At 39.1% G+C, this 21,718-nt stretch overlaps 1 protein-coding gene across 50 annotated transcripts in view; it reads left to right on the top strand.

The window, feature by feature from the left end:
• The window catches only part of DLG2 (discs large MAGUK scaffold protein 2), a 959,079-nt gene that overhangs the window by 770,124 nt on the left and 167,237 nt on the right, over window positions 1-21,718 (top strand). For 3 of the 50 annotated variants that reach the window (XM_085536541.1, XM_085536540.1, XM_085536539.1), the window contains one exon: window positions 8,807-10,264. The exons of the other annotated variants lie outside the window; for them this stretch is intronic. In XM_085536541.1, coding sequence (XP_085392667.1) covers window positions 8,807-8,883 — 77 coding nt within the window. In that variant the 3' untranslated portion in view covers window positions 8,884-10,264. Of the gene's footprint in view, window positions 1-8,806; window positions 10,265-21,718 lie in introns of those variants that run through there. 50 annotated transcript variants of the gene reach the window in all.

Raw genomic sequence — 21,718 nt, 5'->3', positions numbered from 1 at the left:
GTTTTGATTTTAGGTGAGAGCAGCAGATTACAGCCCAGTATAGAAGGAGTTAAGAAAAACTGCATTTTATCAGTGAAACTAAAATACTAAAGATGAACTAAAAGATGAATTTGAGGTAAAATAGAGATGAATTGTCCTGTAAGACACAGTCTGAGAGTTGGGCAAACAGGGTAGTGAACTCTCCCTGAACCTGCTAAAAAGCTTTAGTGCACATCTTAGCCTCAAATGTCCACATTCTTTCCTGTTGCCTCATTCCTTCCCATTAGAGCACTGTAAAAGGGATAGAGTTCAGCCCTAAGACTTTTGCCAAATACTCAGTATCAGTGGTCTGCATGCTGCCTTTGATGCACTGCAGTCTCTCTGCAGTTATTGCTTCACTGCCCTCCCCGGAACCATTGTAAATGAGTTAGAGGTTATAGGCGATCTCAGTCTTTCAAGCAATCCAGTGAATTTGCCTCCTTAACAACTTGCATATAGGGAAAACACTCATCGGTTACACAGTGATTTGACCTGGATGCCAAAGGGTAGTTACAAAGAGTGAATTTCTGCTTTATCACCTTTTGAGTGAGCTGCTGGCTGCTTGCTCAGTGTCAATGAGATTTGGTTGGAAGGGCAGTAACAGAGAGACACTGCGATGGGCAGTGTCTTTGCAAACATCAGCTGTGGAAATCACTGGAGAGCTGCATCCCATGGCTGCGATGGTAATAAATTCACCTTTCTGTCCTTTTGTTCCTGAGCCTTTGAGGCACACGCAGTGTGTTTTAACTTCAATAACTGCACATTACAAAGCATGCTCCTTCCCTTACGTCTTCCTCAGAATTACTGATGCATGAAGCCTGTGCTTTTTAAAATATGAGAGTAAAAATCCAGGGTTCAGTCCTGCAGATCTCTTCCCGAGCACTTAGGGATATTTTTTAGCTCTTACCTCTGTTTCATTCTTTCTTTCTACCTGAAAAAATATAAGTGTTTATCTCCTGCTTTGTTACAGCTGTCACATTTAGTTTTGTTCCAGATGCTGCAGAAATAAGGTAGTCACAAAATGTGTGGGTAGAATAAATATTTGTATTTATTTGTTTTCTATAGATTTCCTCTCTACTTTGAAATGTGAACACTCATGTTAAAGGCCCCTTTTCTCGGCTGTTGAAAACTAATATGTGGATAAAAGTGCATTACAGCAGTTGGCTTTCACCTAGAATCCCTGTGTCTAATTACCAAAGAATGCGAGACGTTAAGATTCTATTCCATGCACACGTACTAAAAAGTATAACATAAGCTAGGAAAGACCATGCAGGATCCGACCAAAAGCCCATTTGCTGAGGATCGTGTTTCCAACAGTGAGCATCAGCTTAAGGAAACAGGAAAGAAGAGGACAAGGACTTTTGTGGTAGTGACCAGAGGGGCTTGAGAAATTCTCTCCTCATCTCGGCTGGAGTACATCCCTGATGTAAAGATCATAGATTAATAAAAGCAGAGGCTTAGATGTACGTTTCTTTGGTTATCTTGCTGAAGTACAGTGAGAGAATACTGCTGTGCATTTTTTAAGATAGGAGAATTTAGAAGGAAGAAATAATACAAGTGGATAAGAAGCTGGGCACAAGGGCTGTATATACAGGACACGTTGCAACTCTTGTCTTAGAGGTTGGTGCTTTGTTTTGTTTTGTTTTTGCAATTGGTTGGTTTTTAACTTAATAACATCAGAGATGTCAGTTGCACTCTCGAGTTGTATTTTCAGATCCCAACTTACAGATAATAGTTGACAAGGGACCGGAATCTCCTTTGCCTTTCATTCAGGCAGCAATGTCAAAGGCTGCTTTTTACAGTAGTGTCACAAGCTTTCCAGCTTTCCCTATTAACTGATACAGGTTTGTTTCTTAACCAAGATGCAGAATTGTAGGCTGTTTCCTCTAGCTGTTAAATGTCAGCCCTCTGCCTCCTGACTCTCCATGAACTGCCTAGTGATGAGAGCCCGGCCAGTCTGCAGATGAATCCACAAAATTAGTTTTCCTAATACTTTCTAACACATGATTCTTTGAAAGGAGTGCAGAAGTTCACTGAGCCACAAACTGCTTCTTAGATGCAGAGATTTCTATATAATTTAATCTATCTTGCAGTATCACGTGGCTGCAAGAACTTCAGATAGTATATCATATGAGAGGAAATGTTATTTGTAATCTCAAAACTAAAATTGGCACTTACACTAATCCTTGAGTGCTCAAGGTTATGTCAGCAGTTAATGGGCACATTTGGATGCTGTGATTGGTGTTTGCTTCTTTTGTTACTTCTGATGTTGTAAATGCAGCTGTGGTGAATTCATGACAAATAAGTGTCTTTTCTGAGACAGTCCCACAATTCTCTTTTCTGGTTGTGTAAGATAGGTAGACTAGATAAAGATTTTGCATCTAATAGCATATGTTACTGAGAATATGCTCAGAGAATGGTGAGGCCCTGATACAGGCTCCCCAGAAAAGCTGTGGGTTCCCCAACCCTGAAGGTGCTCAAGGCCAGGTTGGATGTGGACAGGTCAACCAGCCAGGGTTGGGACTGGGTGGTCTTCAAGGTCCCATCCTACCCAATGCATTCTGTGGTTCTATATGATTAGCTGTAGTCCCTGTGTGACTCTGCCTGTGAGTGCTGCAAAGAGCAAGGTGGTGCTGGGGCTCCTCAGAGGCTCTTTTAAAATCAAGTCTTTATAAGATGCTCCTGGGACATGTGTAACTTCATATTTTAATTACTCTGCAAATCTAAAACAGCACAGTAATGGAGTGCACCTCATCCAGCATTGAATAACATGCTTTCTAAAAATTTTCACTCCATTTTTTTAATGATTTTTTGCTTTGAGTAGAATAACCAACACCTACAAAATCAAGTTATGGATTTGATTTATTTTCTTAATGTTTTCCTGCAGATCCATTAACACTGTCAGTATTAGATGAAGATCTAAGCTTTTGCCATCTCAATGCTATAATTTGGGGTATGTGGGAAATGTGACCATCCCAGTCTGCTAGAATGCAGTTGCTGCTTCCATATAGGCTCCTAGGCTTGCTCCATGCCCATGTTCATAAATGTTTCATTTTAAGTACTTGTTTCATAATTATTCATATTTAGCTTGTTTCTATCAAGAAGCTTTATGTTTCCTTAAATAGTATATTCTTTAAAGTTGTCTGTGTCAGCAGTAAGATGTGCATGAAAAATGAGACTTGTCTTTTCTTGTTTTCATTTTACATGTGAAAGCTTGAAGTCTTGATGGCTTTTTTTTCTGTACTTTAATTTGAACTTTACTTACTGCAGTCTGCTTAGTTTCTTATTGTTCATATGTAGCTTTGTCTGCTTAATTTTATACAGAAAAACGGTATATCTGTTAAAACCTCATACTGAAGATTATAAATTGTTTTGTTAGCAGTTTATTAAGTTCAGTAATATCCCCTTCTTACTGTTTTAGTAAGATAATCATGAAGTCATACATTAATTTCATTGGGAATACAAATAGTATCAATTCTATTTTGTAACAGCTGTTACATTTGCAGCTGCTAATTTTACTGTGACATATGGATTGTAGTTTCTTCTAATATCTTTCCCTGTTTTAGAGTTCACTGGGCTGGAAGCCTTGTTTTTCATCTTACACAGAGAAATAGAACTTGTAGCAGTGAACGAGAGATATATGGAGATGCATACTGGCTTTGGAATAATTCCTTGTTCTCTCATTCCCTTTCTTCTTCTAGTCCCTACCTGCTCTTCATTTAGAACAAATGTATTCTATCTAAAAAGCATATGTTTTGTGTTTGTTTTCTTATTTACTTTTTAAGCAATAAATTCTACCAGTGCTTTTGCTGTGTTAGATCTTTCACAGCAACATCCTTTCATACACTTTATGATGTCAAGGGCTCATATTTATTTCCAACTTTTTACTCTAACAGTGTTGCCTTCTTTTTCTGACTGATTTTTGAATTTTGCAAATACATGCCTAGGCTTGATGCTTTGCTTTTTAGTTACCTTCAGCATCACTTGTTTATCATCCTTAATTGTCATTAAAGTCTGTCTTATGATTTTCCTGCTCCTTGTGATACCTTCCACAGATTAACATTTAGAAGCTATTACTGAAAATAGTGTGGTTCAGCTATAAAGATACTGAAAACTCTGCAAAAGAAACATTTATTTTACCCAAACAATTGAGCATGTATCATTTTTAATAGAGTTGAGAAGCTCACTGCCAGCAGCTGGTGTTCTCTGCCTACAGGTGAATTACTTTCTGTAGAAACATGGCTGAAAACACTGAATAGCTTATAAAATGGATGAGATTTCTCACTGTTAACTCTTGCTTATATGCTTAAGCTGAGCCTCAAATATTAGCACTTGAAGGGGACAGACTGTTTAGCAGGGCTTGCTGTGACAGGACAGGGGGGGGGGAAAGTGGGTGATGAAATACTGGCACAACCACTGCTTCATTGCATCTGGATATCTTTACTACCTGAGCCACCTCCACAATAAATACTTCTTTTTCTATCATCTTGATCAATGTCATTCTTTCTTACAGTATTTTCTTTGACATGGCTGCTAACCTGGCAGCTGACAAGAGAAATATGAAGCAGATTTAGGCTGCATTGTCAATCTTCAATACTTTCTTAACTGAAGAACCATTGAAAAAACATCATCTGTCATGACAACTTCAAAAAATCCCTCTGTATAATATATATTTTGAGTAAGAAAAATCTGTGTGATCAGTGCAGTGATGATGCAGAGAATCCTTAATTTTATCCCACCTCACTTCTATGGGCGACCATACACTAAATTAGATGCTAAAGTAAAAGCAGAATTAAATGCACTATTCAAATACAGACATACAAGTATATATAAAAAACAGAATTCAATATGAATAAGCCCTTGAAGATGCAACATCATATATCTATGAACAAAATATACATATAATTTGACTTGAAAATCTATTTTCTTTTAAAAGTACTTATTCAATGTAAGCATTTTGTTTATTCCTCTGGTTTCATGGTGGAAAGATCTTACAATTAATATGTTCCAAGAGAAGTTTTCATTGTTAAACTCTGAGACAGAAATACCCTGATCTTCTGTAGTTCCGAATTATGTGAATGATCACTTCTTTTAGAATTTCAGATTAATTGTATAGGTTAAATGTGGACTTTGAAAATACTTTCTGGTGACTCTAAATCAAAATTTCCAGAACAAGCAACTGGTCCCAGATTTATAATTCTGTAACTTACAAAGAAAATTTGTGAGACTAACCCAAGTAATAATAATTATTTTTACCACTTTATGCATATTTGGATTAAAATATGCAGATCAGCTCAGAATTGCACGAGAAATTCAGACTTGACCAACATTTGTAAATGTTGAATTTAAGTGCTGCTTCTTGATGCAACAAGTAAGCAAAGAAGTGTGTAACACTGTGTTAAGAGTTAAGTGGGTTATTTTACCTTGCATGTAATGCATATTTCTTGGCGAGAATCAACAAAGGTTTTTTTGATGTTGATCTTCTTTTCACTAAATCTCGATCCTTATATGGAAGGAATCGAGCCCCTTTGTTGAGGAAAACAACTCAGTGTTAGATAGCCTCTTAGGATGCTAGCAATCCTTCCCAGCTGTTTGCAAGCCTATTTCAATTCTTACTTCCAGAAGAAAGTTCACATTCTTATTGTTCTTGGGTCAGATTCAGAAAAAAAAAAAAAAAAAAAAAAAAAGTAAAATTATGCAGTCTGTGTTTACAAAAAATCAAAATCAAAGTGAAATGAACAGATGATGGCACTTGGAAGGAGAACGGGTGGATTCTGTTGGTCTCTGGGCAGACTCTGGATTTGACCTCACGTAGCTCTCTTCTGATTATTTTGTTGACCAGCATAGCTACAATTAATGATCATGAAAGCCTACTGTGGGATTAGCCAGTTACTGTGTTGTAGAAGTATAGAGAGAGGCATGCCAGTTATTGCACAGAAACTGTGAAGAGTTTCAGTGTTAGCAATCAACCTGCACTAGAATAAAGAATTTGTAAATTAATGTCATTAGTCATCAAGTTTATATGATAATAAGAAATATATAATAAGCTAAATAATAATAAGAAATACATAATAAGCTGAATAGGGAAGGACCTGCAGTGTGATTGAGGGAAATGCTGCAAAGAAAAATGCTGAGGACTGTGAGTACACCAACTGCTTTATTCTGTCTTGTATGTGCATTCCCCATAAGGATTTCGTTTCAGCCAAATTACATAAAATTACATCAACTGAAATACAAGTAATTATATGGATTGACTGTAAAGTACCTAGGAATGAGCAAAGAGAAACTGGGTATATAGACTGCTGTAGCCAAGGGCTTTACCTCCAGCTGTTTTCAAACCAATTAGATGTGAGCAATTAGAACTGTTTTCTCGTAAATCCTTTCTTAATGTAAATGTACGGACTTTACTAAATGGACTTCCACACAAACCCAGCTACTTTCCATGGAAGTTTTCATCACCCAAATGAAATATCTTACTTTACAATTATAGGAATTCAGAAGTAGTCCAATTAATCTCCGTTGAAAAGTGCTTTATGGTGTCTTTTGATTGGTATTGTTTGGGTACCTCATCAGCACACATTCTGTTCCTGAGATGGTTGTCCCTTCTCCCGGGATGTCCCATAAACGTCCTCATAAGATTTCTCATTCCCTGGCCTTGAGTAGATTTGTAGGAGCACAGCAGGACTGTTTTCCAAATGAGAATATTTTGGATTGAAGGCCTAAACATTTTAGGAGTATGGGAATATAAAACAGTTCTGGTAAACTATCCCTTTTGAAAAAGGGGTGCAGATTATGACTGTTATGAAACAATTTGAGTTTATACTCTTTCGTATACATTTCATTTACTGCTACACTCCTGTTTGTGATTTTTCTGAGCTGTTTCAAAAGTGTATGGGTGTTTAGAGGGGTGGAAACGTAGGGCTGTGTAAACAATATCAAAGGTGTTAGACGACATAAGGATTAAAAAAATAAATAAATCATAAAATAAAAAAATAATAATATTTGTATCTGTATATACTCCCTTCCTTGTAAGCAAGAGGAAATAAAGCTAGTGGCTTTCTTGATATTGCTAAGTCCTTATTGTAATGAAAACTGCTTCTAGGACTTTTTTTCATTGAATGTCATACAACATTCACTTTCTAAGATGCTACACTAATAGCCCAGATCCAGATTGTTTAAAGTCAGTGTGCATACTAGGGTTATGCATGATGCTATCTCTTCAAAGATGGAAAATTGAGACACGGGAAAGCTTTGAGTTGTCCAAGCGTGAGCCTAAAGGTAGTAACAGAATGGTTGATATTTTGCTCCTGTGTGAATATAGGTCTAGATATAATACCATGTTGTGTCTTGAGTCTTGTGGTAATACAGTAATAAGAAAAAATCTACCAGAAAAGACAGTACTTACCACTGAGATAATTGCACTGGCTCTTACAAGAGGGTTTAGACTGCTGTGGAAAAAAAAGGAATCCCATATTGTCCCGTAGGGAGATTACCTGATATACTCAACCATAAATCCCTTGTCTTTTCCTTAGGAGAGCTTCTGTCCTTGAAATCTGTCTGTATGTTTCTAGCTTAGCCAAGAGTGACTGAAACTTAAAAGCAAAGAAACATGTTGCCCTCCTACCACATCCATAGAAGGATGCATTGTCTCTTATAGCTCTTTCTAGATCTGAGGAGTAATGAGGTGAAATGGGTAGCTGATATCAGGATCATAACAGCAAACACTGAAACTGTTGGTCCTTTATAGTCACAAGTGGTACCTGAAGTTGTCCTAATATGTTTCAAAAATTAGACGTTAATTCTAATGCAACTGAAAACAATGACTGCTGATTGCTGTTTCTGTGTATACCTCTCTCCTAAGTCTCTCTATGTTGTTTCTAAGTTTGAAAATTCAGTCATATTTAAATTGCTTGTATCAGTTAGTAAATAAAAAGGCAATTACTGAGCCCTCTGCTTTCTAGCACAGTGATTTATGGCTTCAGTAGGCAAGGTATTTAAACCCTGTTTGTGGAATTAAAAATATAATGGCTGGAAAACCTAGCATGAGCTCAAAAGAAGCTATAAAACTTCCAAATTATTAATGGGTAGCATCAAGAAAATGGTGGTTAATAGTTTGAAAAACAGGATATAGTAAAAGGATTTAGCTTAATATTGTGGATTCTGAAGTATGCATAGGAAAGAATACAGTGTTCAGTATTCTGTACATGTTTCTAGGGAAAATAGTAAAAGAACCATTTGTAAATGTAGCCATAGCTAAACATTCACACACAAATTATGTTTTGTAAACAAGATGGAGTTACAGCATGGAAAGAGGAAGCTGCAGGTTGAGCGGTAGATGAGGGTGATAAGACAACCCCTCTGCCTCTTTTATTTGTGTCAGAGCTTTGAAAAAAACAGGTTGATTGGGGCCCTGGGCAGCCTGATCTAAGGGGTGGCAATCCTGTCCATGGCAGGGGTTTGGAGCTGGATAATCTTTAAGGCCTCTTCTACCAAACCCAAGAAGGGATCAGGGTGTTCCTCACTTCTCTTAGATTCTCCCTTTTATCTCCAGCCTAACTCTGCCCCTTTTGTCCTTTTTGATTTCTTTCCAGAAGTCACCCAGCCTTTTATTCCTGGGGTGGAGAAGATCCCTTTTACCTTCTTTTCAAAAGTCCTGATCTGGCTTTGTTCGTTTATAAGGCACTGGTCCCCAGTCTTGCCAATTGGTTATCAGAAAGAAGAGTTCTGTGAGGTTTTTATTTCCAAGGCCAAATAAGTGCTTTCTCATATTTTCCTTGTTTCCCCACAGATTTTCACTCTCAGTTCATGGTCTGTTGTGGCAATGACAGCAGAAGAGGGCTTCTTGACCTCGAGGTTAAAGCATAAGATTGACAACCAGGCATCGTGGGTTCTTCTTAACTCCACCATTTACATTGGCATTGCTTATCAATTTTTTTTTGTGTGTGTGCTTTTTTTTTTTTTTTTTCTCTAGGTTCTACTGGTATGGTATTACAGACTATTTTGGTCCTTTATATGGTGTTGTTTGTAAAATGAGGTGTGATGTAGCAAGGAGTAATGGAGCATGATAATAAGAACGTTGTGAAATTCCATGAGAGCTGTGTTCAGTACTTCCCATTTACCAAAGCATCCCTGCTGAGTTCACTGGGTCTCGAAGCCAGACAGAGTTTTAATGAGTAAATGCGTGAAAACAGACTTTTTGACTATCGCTTAATTTTGAGGTATATTTTGTGGCTTCAGTGGAAGCTGTGCATGTCCAACAATTGCCATGTCAGTCCATTTTCATCTGTAAAGCACTTTGAGATATGCTGTGCTGGGGAACTAGACTATTCTATAAGCTTCAGTATGCACTGCCATGAGTAAGCTGATTTTGTGTTTGCATTTAACTAATGATTGTGAGCACCATGGTTAGCAATGTATTTTTGGAACAGAGATCCTGGGCTAAGTGTAATTCAGCATTTTAAAATTTTCAATTATTTTCACACATTTAGTTAATTACTTGGAATTTTGAAGAAGCCCTGCATGACTTTAGGAAGATACAGGAGCCTTAAGTCTTTTTAGCTGATCTGACTTGGGGTCCTAAGTACTTTAATTTATGTGATAGTATAGTCCATGTACTTTCCAGGTAAAAATTGGTGAAGTTTGAAAGTATAACTAATGGTTCTATAGTGAGTTGAGTTTTAATGCCAAAAATGGGGATTTCATATATGAAGACTGGAATGTATTATTGAACTTACTCTTTTTAATAATTTACAGGAAAACAAACTTATAAACAACTTTATTAACAGGCCTCTTAAATTACACAATACTTGAAGTCAGATATTTGGAGTGCCTTCTTTAATAGAGGTTGATATATAATATTTTCCTTCAAAGAGTTCCACAAATAATTTTCTTTTTTAGAAACTGGATGCAATGGTTTCAATAGATCTTATGCTGAAGGCATGTTTCCTCTTTTTCCATAGTGGCCATCAACTCTCACTGTTTGGAGGCATTTTTTTTCACATTTCCAACTCTTGAACAGCCTTGGTTTTCTTTTCAGTATAACCAGATCTATAAACTTCCTAGGTTTGTAAATCTTACTTGAGGCTAAATATATATCCCTGTAATGTGTTTTACCTTAAATTATTGATATGTATGTTCAATTGTAACTATCTCAATGAAGTTTTTGTCTGAGAATTATTGAATGGTATTCAAGAAATGCTAAAATGCCTTTTGTGTAAGAAATTTAGATATTAAATAGTGAGATGAATTTCTAGAGTATTCTTTGTATTCTTACTTGCTGGGGAGATTTGCTTCTTGTCTCTGATGAAGGTTGTTGGGGTGTAGCTCTCATCAATGGGGCAGTGTTTCACTGCATTTAGCATGTTGTATTTATTCTGTGATAGTCCTTAGAAGGCTGTTACAAAAGCCATAGAATCACAGAATGGCTTGGATTGGAAGGGACAGACCTCAGAGACCAGTCCAATCCATTTCCCTGCCATGATCAGGGATTTCAACCACTAGATAACACTGCACAGGATCCCATGCAATCTGGGATTGTAAGGCACTGTAAAACCACTGAATAAAAAGAGTCTGAGTATTTCTAGGAGTTCGTAACAGCTGTAAGTTGATAAGGACAGCAAAGATCCAAAGGCAGCATTGAGGTAACACTGGCCAAAGTGACACAGTGGGAGCCCAGCTACATCAGGTATTCCTGTTTGTAGAATAGTGGAATATATAACGATTAGAATAACAGTGAAAATAACATAGAGCTCTTTCTCAGTTATTCCTTCTAAGTGTTAGGAGATCCCTGAAAGAAAGTGTGGGAGCACGTTTGACATGTTTGACCGGTTGATGTCAGGCACCCAGGATCATGTGTCAACCTGAGGTAGAGGAGTACTCTAGATCCAGGTGACTGTCTAGAGCTCTAAATGCAGTTATTATTAATGCTGAGATTGAGATCTTCCTAAGGAGAGGGGTGTGGGAGGGGAAGCTCAGTTTGACCACCCCCATGTGGATGTTTTTTGCAGGTAGTGTTCAAGAGGGACACGATTGTGTTTGTTGAGACAATAGAGTGACAGAAAATTTCAAGGCCACAAGAATGTCACACAGTCAAAATTTGTGACATGCTGAAAATGTGTTTGGAAACTAATTCCATGTCAATTTCTTCAAGTCTTCCCCAGTGCCCACTGGGCATGCTGGAAGTGTTATGTGACTGAATGTGAGAGGCATACACACACGAAGATCTTTCTCAGTTTTGATCCCATTTATTTGTCTGTTTTTTACTGGCTTTTTCCTATAAACTCTTTGATGCAATTTCTTTTTTAATACTATGAAAACGTTGGGCCTTTCAAATTGTAAAGGCTTTCATTGCAGCACATAAACATTTTACAGTCATGGCTCATATTTGAGTTTGATAACAACACTGAAGGGAACAAATCTAAAATGAGTCATCAAATGTGAACACGAGTTACATTAACCTGACATAACCCTATTCCAGTATCACTACTGGCACTGACTCCAACCTTAGGTTTTGTCCTTGTAGAGAGCTGACATACAGATCACTTCTTGGAGATAATGCTGTGAAACTTTGACAGTACTGCTCTGATTCATTGCTTGTCATGTTTTTGGTCACAGAAAGGTACTTTAAAACATGAATCTATCTGCAGCATGTTCTGAGCAATAAATAAATAATATAGACACATAATTATTGTTTAGGCTTTTAATAAGCGAAATTAAATCTAGCTTTTCCTAATAAATAATGTAAAATTATTTATAATATGCAAAATTCACTTTCACTGATTTCTCTCTTGCATGTCAAATTTTACTGCATAGAAATCAGTACTGAGTGCAGTTCAAAACTGGTATTTCAACACACTGCATTATGGAATTGCAAGGCCTACAGTGTTAGCAATCAACAGGAGCCAGATAAGAAAAATACAAAGCTATTACTTCACATATCTCAAAGTTTTTAAACAAGAGATGTAGGAAATTGCTTTATCTGTTATTTGCACTATATTTCAATTAATTTGTCTAAATAATTAAAATGTAGCTTTTCACAATAGGATGGTAATGAAAAGCAAATGGAAAAAAAAATGCAATATGTTCATGAGTACAAGGAAAAGAAAAATATAGAGATAAGGATTACTTCATTTAGGTTTTGACTGAAAACAAAAAGTAAATGATTTTATTCTGATTCCTTCAGGTTTACCAGCAGGCTCATTTCCCTTGTGGGTTTTCTTGTTTTTGCTGTTCAAAAGCTCAAAGATTTTCATCTTGAGCATGATTCATATTGTACCCTTTCATATTTCTCCCTTCGGATTTTTATCCTGTATAACCAAGACATTAAAACTGAGATAAAAACTCAGAAGAGATGGACAGAAATGTTCAGCAACTCCAGAGAAAAGGATTTAAAAGCTTAGTAAAAGGAAAACCTTTCATACAGGTTGTTTTGACAACTGAAAACGCTACTGAAAAGATATAATGACACACCGTGAGATTCATCCACTGTATAACTTCATCTAGAATGATGGGCATATGTGTCAACCAAAGTATGTTTGTTCTTAAAATTATTCAAATTTCTGAACGGGCTTCTCCAAAACAGTCTGATTTGGCTTTTGTGATTCAATTAACTCTACTGCATTGGTTAATGCAAAAAAAAGGCCACCTTACTGTACATTCAGTGTCTGTCACGTGTGTTGCTCTATGCTGTAGGAATAAGTTAAGCAGGAAGGAAAAACAACCATCTCTCAAATCTGTGTTGAAGAAAAAAAATAACACCAAATCTTCTGGGCCTTACAAGAAACCTTTTGTTAAAGAAATGGTTTATTGCTTTGTCCTTAGATGATTCGACTTTGCAACACTGTAGCAGAATCTTTTAACCAGAAGGAATTGGTTTCATTTTATCTTTTGCGCAAATGTCGCCAGTACTTGGCAGACTGTACAGGAGGGCTGTGACAGTGGCCTCTAAAAAGCCACCTGTACCTTGTGTCTCTGAATGGCCTCTTGAATATGACAAGTGTCACACTGATCTATAAAGAAGACCTTCAGAGAAATGTAACTGGCTTTTAAATTATTTATTTATTTATTTATTTTGACAATGAATGGAATCTACAGCTGTGGCTTTCTTTTCTCTTTCAGAGCTTCCAGTGGCTCTATGTGTGTATGTACACGTTAAGTGTACTCCATAGTATGTTCTTGTGTGTCTGCATACAAACCTACATGATCAACTCAAAAGCAATTTATTCTGAAATCAGCATTAATTATGACAAAGTAGAGACAGAACAAGACAAACACATATGCCATTTTATCAATTAATGAAAATTGAGTTAAATTAGAATAATCTTTTTTTACTATTTTCCACACTCCAGAAAGGAGTATTTTTTTTCAGTGTAATTAATCTGTCTCTTAGGGAACACAGCATAAATAGAGTAGCTTTTGTTAGACACAGAACTCTGCTTAATTATGTCAACAGCTGCTTATAGATCCCTTCCCAGAACTACATTTCTTTAGCAGAACTTTCACCCTTTGATGAACAAAGGCATTTCTTAGAAGGAGCAGAGTCCAAGTTCCGTATCTAAGAGCTCATATGCCAGCAGGCTCTCAAATCCCTGCAGGATTGAGCTCTGTGTGACCATGATTCATGGTAGGAGCTACTATGTTTGGTTATCTTTACATGTTAATGGACTTCATACAGTTTTGACAAGTTAAGTACTTTCTTGTGGTGCTGTAGTAAGACATCACTCTAAATCTGAGGATGAAATCTATCATAAAGAGCCAATTTCTCATAAGCATAACAATGTAACATTCTCTGTGACAGTTCTCAGAATATTTAGATAGATTTTAAACATTGTTTTGGCACTAATATCATAATTCTGTATCAGTACAGTCCTAACTACATCTGTACCAGTATGCAGTGTTTTAGTAAGTCTTAATTGTCATTATGACTCTTGATGCTCTTTTTCTCTTTGGGCAGTGGCCATAGTTTAGATAACAGCTCAAACCTTGTGCCATTGCCATTCAGAACTTTAAGCAAAGACAACATTTTTAAGAATTATGGACATGCTTCAGGTGGTCTAGAAGTCATAAAATAGTTCCTGTCCCAGTATCTAGGATAGACATAGCTACAGGGTCCTTTCCTACAGACAATGGTTTGCATGAGCCATTTTCAGTGGCGGCAGTTGGACTGTTTAGTTAGATTTGAATGCTTTTTTATGGCTATAATCTTCTCCTAATAACAGAATAGCAACATTGTTTATGACTCCAGTTCTGAATTTGAGGTTTAAATCAATATTTATCTCATGGAGAGAGGAAAAGAAGAAAACAAGCAGGCTCGGCCAGAAAGCTTCCTTCTGTGTTTTTGTGCTTTTTGTAGTTGGGCTGTTAGTTTTTTGTTTCAATATCACATCCATTTATTTTGGTTGTTGTTCTCATTATTTCCCCTTCTGCTGTTATTTTTTTTTTAGATTTCTGTTCAATCACTGATGTTTTGTTCTTTTAAAACAACTGCTTGTCGGAAAGCCTCACATTTAAGAAACAACCAGAAAATCTTGACCTGGAAAGTAACTTTTATTCTTAAGAACATTTTGATCTGTTTCGAAGCATGGTTCTTTACAGAATCCAATTAATTTTCCCAGTGTGATTCCTTTTAGACAAAGTAAGTGAAGAGAACAGAATAATCTTTTTACTTATTGACCAGAAGCTGACTGTTTCTTATCCTTTTACTAACATTTGCTAATGTTTTGGATTGTGAATGCTACAGCGGATGTTTATTTGCTTGTGAGTATGTCTAACAGACTTAGTTTCATCATTCTGTAAAACAGTTTAAATGTCAGAGGGTACTTGAATTGATATTCTATATATGAACTCAATTTTTACTATCCATATTACCTTGCAGATTACTTTGATAAGAAAAGTATTGCTGCTTATCAAGACCAGCATCATGTTGTCTTTCTAGATACTGTGTATCTCGTCTTACCTATACTTTCTTCCTCTTCTTTCTCCAGTTTTAATTTCCTTTGCCTTTATACTATATCATAGTTTATAATGACTTGCAAAAGGATGGATTTAAAGTGTGTCCCTAGCACAGTATCTATTGTATTGGTTAAGCCTTGCTATCTTTTATTATTTGAATCTGAACAGCTTTTTCCTCAGGAATAAATAATTTGAGCTCCTTAATGGACCTTTTATAAATACTACAGCTCTTCCATGACTGTCTTTGAGATAAAGCAGCTGTTAATTCAGTGGTTTTATAGTAGGCTTGATTATTCTGTGTTTAATTAAAAGTGGATTCCAAAGGAAAGGGGAAAAAAAAAAAAAAAAAGAAAAAAGAAAAAAAAAAAAAAAAAGCAAAAATTATCTGCAGTCCAAGTTTGTGCAGAGCCAGATGTGAGATACACCAGAGAAATGCAATGGCCTTTTGAGATCTTGCTCAGGTATAGCTTATGCCCTGGGTATCCAAACTTTGTCTTGACACTAAATTCATTTGCTTGTTCTCTGGCTTGTACTGCTGCCTTTTGTCTCCTTTACTGTAGTTCTGCTCAGATTCCATTTTATACTTCCTGGCATTCCTTCTAAAATATTCTTTATAAATTCTGTTTGTGTTGAGACTCATTGCAACTGTTTAAACCCATTAAGCAATTACGGAAGGTGATTTATCCATGCATACACAGTTCTGCTACTTCATTTGTAATCATGCCCTTTGTTCCATGCCATAGTCTAAGCAAGAACTAGTTTCTCTCTAGTGATCCTTTACAGATGTTTGTTTTTTTGTGTGTGTAAATGTGCAATCTTATGCTTTCAGATATCTTGATGTATTACTTCTGTTTATTGTTTCTATCCTTATGTCAAACTAGTTCAGATTCTCTATTACTCTTCATTTATTTGTTTTCCCCACAATCTTCTATGAGTGCTCTGTTTTGCCTTTTTATTACTTCTAATGAGAAAGCAGAAGCTGGTTGATAACTTTTCAGCAGATATGTCTTTATTAGAAAATGTCAATTGCACAGAATTGGTTTTCTGAAAACTGTGTGAAGGCAACTGGAAATTAGGAATAATGCTGTCGCATATGGGAGTCAGAGTTTAGGACTCTGAATTCCCTTATTCCCAGACTCTCTCTGCTCAGTGCAATCTGTTCCTGCCGACCATGCAATTCAAGTGGCATCAGCAGTTTCAGGACAAGCCTAACAGTAGGAAAAGCAGAGGGTTTCATTTTTGTAGTTTAGTTTCATCTCCAATTTGAGATAATTTTGCATTCAAACTCTTCAGTTTTTCTTATGATGGATGTTTCTGACTCTGCAAAGTTTTCTAACCAGATATAATATACAATTACACATGGACTGAGTGGAGTTAAGCAGTTTCTCATCTCCAATTCAGTGAGAAAGACCATGTGCTACACTAGCTGCTGATAGAGAGCCCTTCTAACCAAGGCACTGGGATTTATATCGTATGTTACTTCTGAACATCTACTCACAGGGAATGCTTCTGGTGTGCATAACCTCTGTGCCTCAGCCACACATTTGTATCGCCTCTGTTCTGCACTGTTCCCACTGACTCCTGTGCAGAAATCTCTGTTTCATTTTCTTTTCCTTCTTTCCCATATGTTTGTGATTCACTATCTTACACCTCAGCTTCTTTCCCCTGGTCTGTTTGTTGGTTCTTCCCCTAAGGTGTATCGCAACAGACCATGTCTGCTTCCAAAGGGCTTCCTAATGCCATACAAACTTGAATCTCTTCTGTGCACATCAGCTTGAGAGTCTGTCACCCCAAACAGAGCTGCCTTGGCTGAATGATGACAGGCTGAACTGCTGCTCCAGCGCTCCTGTTTGTGCCCAGTATCTCTGGCCCGAGCATGCAATTGGCTTTTCTCCTTATCATAATGAATTATATTAGTTTACTTCCTAAACATAACACCAAAGATGTACTAAAGTCTATTACTATTTACTCTGAGCTGAATTTAAGTTTAACAGACACTGTCGCTAATTCTCACCATTTCCTCTGTCTGGATCTTCCCTCTCTTTTAATGAATTACCACCCCATTACAGATAGTTTTCTAAGTGCTTTCCCTGCATACCACTAGGACTGTTCTGTTGCATGGTTTAAAGGCTATATTGCCTGTTGAACCAAATTTTGGCTCAGTGTAGTATAAACAATTAATCTAGGGCCATATCAGCCCCTGCCATCCCACAGCATCATGTCTAGGTTTGCTGCCCATGATGAAAGAAGGAAGAGCAAAGCCAGGCAACATGCAGCAGCATGGGCTGACAGTAATGAGTTACAGGTTGTTGCACCTGCAGTGCACCAAAAGAAAAAGAGAAAAAAAGAAAAAAAAAAAAAAGCCTCTTAAAATAAACATTAGTTCATTTTGGCCTTTGTTCAGACAGCACAATGACTGAGTGTTCACCCAGAGTTCAGACTGTCAGGTCCACATGTTATGTGCCTGGGAACAGATTGACTCCTGGGTGTTCAGCAGGTGCCAGCAACACAAACTGATCTCTGTCAAAAGATGCCATTGTCTTCAGCCCCTCTTCCAGAATATTTCTGATCTGGAATGTGTAGCTGAGGCTCAGCTGGAATTCCACTGACTGGCACCTGTCACTTGTGTTGACCCAATATATCTCTTAAAAGGCCCTGGTTTTCTAGCCTCTCTGGGGGTTGCAAGTCTGCCTTCAACACAGCGGATCTCTGCTGCCTATTTTTGTCTTCACAGCTTAGAGAACAGGTCCAAAAGAGAGGGTAGAAAGTGAGTGAGAGTTTAAATCAAGTTTCATCATGGTTCTAAATGCCTGTAGTGTCTGCTTCTTCTAGACCTAGTTCTCTCTCGCCATTGCCACAGTGCTCATTGCACAGCTTCAGCTGATGTTTATTTCCTACTTCTGAAGCTCTTGCAAACACAGATTATTTTAGAGAGGAGATGGGTGATTTGATAGGACAAGAATAAGTGGCTTAAATTAAAAAGAGGAAGATCTAGATTGGATGTCAAAGGGAAAATTTTCACTGAGAGAATGATGAGGCCCTGACACTGTTGCCCAGAGAGCTGTGGTGCCCCAACCCTAGTTCTCAAGGCCAGGTTGGATGGGCCCTGGGCAGCCTGACATGGTGGACTGCAACTCTTACCATGACAGAGGGTTGGAGCTCAATGATCTCTTCCTTGAGACCTTCCTTTGCCTTGGAAGGTCCCTTCCAAGGCATTCTGATTATCTTCAGGGAGGAGTAAGATTTTTTTCTTCAACAACAAGGTCTGCATCTCTGGTCAATTATATAAATCCTCTGAATTTTCTTCTGATTTTTCTTTTCTATGGTTTAACTTCAGGTGGGCAGCACTCTCCTTGCAAGGCACAATGGCATAATCAAATCAATTTGCAGAGCAGTAACTGCATGATGAAAACATTTGTCTTTTTAGTCATGGTGTGGCTGAGGGATGGAGAGAGTAGAGATCACATAGAATAACAGAATTGTTTGTGCTGGGAGGGACATTCACAGGTCATCTCGTCCAACTCTGCTGCAATGACCAGTGTCATCTATAGTGAGACTTGGATTCTCAGAGCCCGTGCAGCCTGACCTTGAGAACTTGAGTATCTCCAGGGACAGGGCATCCACCACATCACTGGGCAACTTATGCTGGTACTTCACAACCCTTATCATAAAAAAGAAAAAAAAAAAAAAAAGTTTGTTATTTCCAGTCTAAATCTTCCCTTTCCTAATCACAGAATCACAGAATCACAGAATCACAGAATTACCCGGGTTGGAAGGGACCTCAAGGATCATGTAGTTCCAACCCCCCTGCCTAGCAGGGCCACCAAACATACACATTTACTAGATCAGGTTGCCCAGGGCCCCGTCCAACCTGGTCTTGAACACCTCCAAGGACGGGGCATCCACAACCTCACTGGGCAGCCTGTTCCAGGACCTAACCACCCTTCTAGTAAAGAACTTACCCCTAACATCCAACCTAAATCTTCCCTCCTTCAACTTAAAACCATTTCCCCTAGTCCTGCTATTATCAGCCCTTTCGAAGAGTTTACTCCCCTCCTGGATGTAAGTTCCCTTCAGGTACTGAAAGGCTGCAATGAGGTCACCCCGCAACCTTCTCTTCTCCAGGCTGAACAAACCCAACTCCCTCAGCCTGTCCTCATAGGGGAGGTGCTCCAGCCCCCTGATCATCTTTGTGGCCCTCCTCTGGACCCTTTCCAAAATTTCCATATCTTTTTTGTACTGAGGGCTCCACACCTGGACACAGTACTCCAGATGGGGCCTCACAAGAGCAGAGTAGAGAGGGACGATCACCTCCCTATCCCTGCTGACCACCCCTCTCCTGATGGAGCCCAGGATCCCATTTGCTTTCTGGGCTGCCAGAGCGCACTGCTGGCTCATGTTAAGTTTCTCATCTATCAGGACCCCTAGGTCTTTTTCAGCTGAGCTGCTCTCAAGGACAACTCCTCCCAGCCTGTACAGGTGCCTGGGGTTCTTCCGGCCCAAGTGCAAAACCTTGCACTTTGCCGTGTTGAACCTCATTAGGTTCACCCGAGCCCAGCTTTCCAGCCTGTCAAGGTCCCTCTGAATGGCATCTGTTCCCTCCACCGTATCAACTGCACCACTCAGCTTGGTGTCATCAGCAAACTTGCTGAGGGTGCACTCCATTCCCTCATCGATGTCATTAATAAAGATGTTAAAGAGCACCGGTCCCAAGACAGACCCTTGAGGGACGCCGCTCGTTACCGGCCTCCACCTGGACATAGAGCCATTGACCACCACCCTCTGTCTGCGGCCTTTCAACCAATTGCTTATCCATCTAGTTGTCCACCCATCAAATCCACCTCCCTCCAATTTGGAGATGAGGATGTGATGGGGGACCATGTCAAAGGCCTTGCTCAGGTCCAGGTAAATGACATCGGTCGCCTTCCCTTCATCCACCAACGCCGTCACTCCATCATAGAAGGCCACAAGATTAGTTAAGCATGACCTTCCCCTGGTGAAGCCGTGCTGGCTGTCTCGGATCACATGCTTGTTCTTTATGTGATCAAGCATGTTGTCCAGGAGGATCTGTTCCATAATCTTCCCAGGCACAGAGGTGAGACTCACCGGCCTGTAGTTACCCGGGTCGTCCCTGCTCCCCTTCTTGTAAATGGGAGTGACGTGACCCTTCCTCCAATCATCTGGGACCTCACCTGACAGCCACGACTTCTCAAATATGATGGAGAGCGGCTCAGCAACCACCTCAGCCAGCTCCTTCAGGACCCTGGGATGCACGCCATCTGGCCCCATAGACTTATACTCATTCAGTCTAAGAAGGCACTCTTGGACTTGCTCTACCCTTACAGTGGGGAGGGATTTACCTCCTTGGTCCCCACATGGAGGGATGGGGGTGCAAGACTTAGGGACGTGAAAAAGACTAGAATCCTGGCCACCAGTGAAGACCGAGGTGAAGAACTCATTCAGCACCTCAGCTTTCTCTTCATCTGTTGAAGCCATTTCTCCTTTTGAATTTACCAGAGTAGGTACGCCCATTTTGGCCTGTCTCTTCTGGCCAATGTACCTGTAGAAGGTTTTCTTATTGTTTTTCACATCCCTCGCCAAGTTCAGTTCTGCCTGTGCCTTGGCTTTCCTGATCCCCCATCTGCAAGTTCGGACGGCATCCCTGTATTCTTCCCGGGTGACACAGCCTTGTTTCCAGAGCTTGTACACCCCTTTCTTCACCCTCAGTTCTCTTAGCAGGTCCTTGCTGAGCCATGCCGGTTTTCTACCTCTCCTGCCCACTTTCTTAATCAGGGGAATGGAGACCTCTTGTGCTGCCAGGAGGGCATCCTTGAACAGTAGCCAGCTCTCCTCAACGTCCTTATCTTTGAGGGCAGCGCGCCAGGGGATCTTGGCCAGCATTCCATTGAGTAGCTTGAAGTCTGCTCTTCTAAAGTTGAGCATCCTGGTCCTGCTCTTTGCCAGGCCCACATCGCTTGAGATCACAAACTCAACCAGGGCATGATCGCTGGAGCCCAGGCAGCCTCCAACCTTGACGCCTTTGATGATCTCCTCAGCGTTGGTGAGCAGCAGGTCCAGCAATGCTTGACCTCTGGTCGGTCTGTCCAATACCTGAACCAGAAAGCTATCATCAATGGATTCCAATCCATTCTAATCTGCAACCATTTCCTCTTGTCTTATCACAACAGACCCTGGTATACAGCCTGTCCCCTTCATTCTCACAGTTCCCCTTTAGATACTGTAAGGTCACTCTCATGTCACCCCACAGCCTTCTCTTCCTAAAGCTGAGCAGCCCCAAGTCTCTCAGCCTGTCCTCATAGGAGAGATGTCTGCCCTCCTGCCAAGTGCTATCCCTCCACATCACCAGAAACATGGTACACTCTTTCCCTCCACAACAGAGTCAGTTCACTCTTACTTATCCGAGATCTGATTTTCAAGCATTCTCCAGCCCCAACAAGCCAGCACAGCAGTAACTTCCAGAAATGAGGTAAATCACATCATTTGTGAACTGATTCTTCTGGGAAATAAGTAATTCTCAGCTGGATTGTGCTGGCTGCCTATATAGATGGTTTGTTAAGCTGTTATTTTCAGATGTGTTTGTTTATCAGGAAGGAACAAGGAAACATGTATGAGCAAAAAGGTTTTTTTATTCTGCAATAAAGAAATTTTATTGCATGAAAATCAATTTATTTTTTTAATAAATTCTGAAGGTTAACATAATTTTTATTCAGCTTTTAAAAATCTACATGTG

Source organism: Coturnix japonica, chromosome 1, assembly GCF_054131305.1.
Source record: "Coturnix japonica strain WE chromosome 1, WE-NBRP24, whole genome shotgun sequence".
In the NCBI taxonomy this organism is placed as follows: Eukaryota; Metazoa; Chordata; class Aves; order Galliformes; family Phasianidae; genus Coturnix; species Coturnix japonica.
This window is presented reverse-complemented; position numbering and strand designations above follow the sequence as displayed.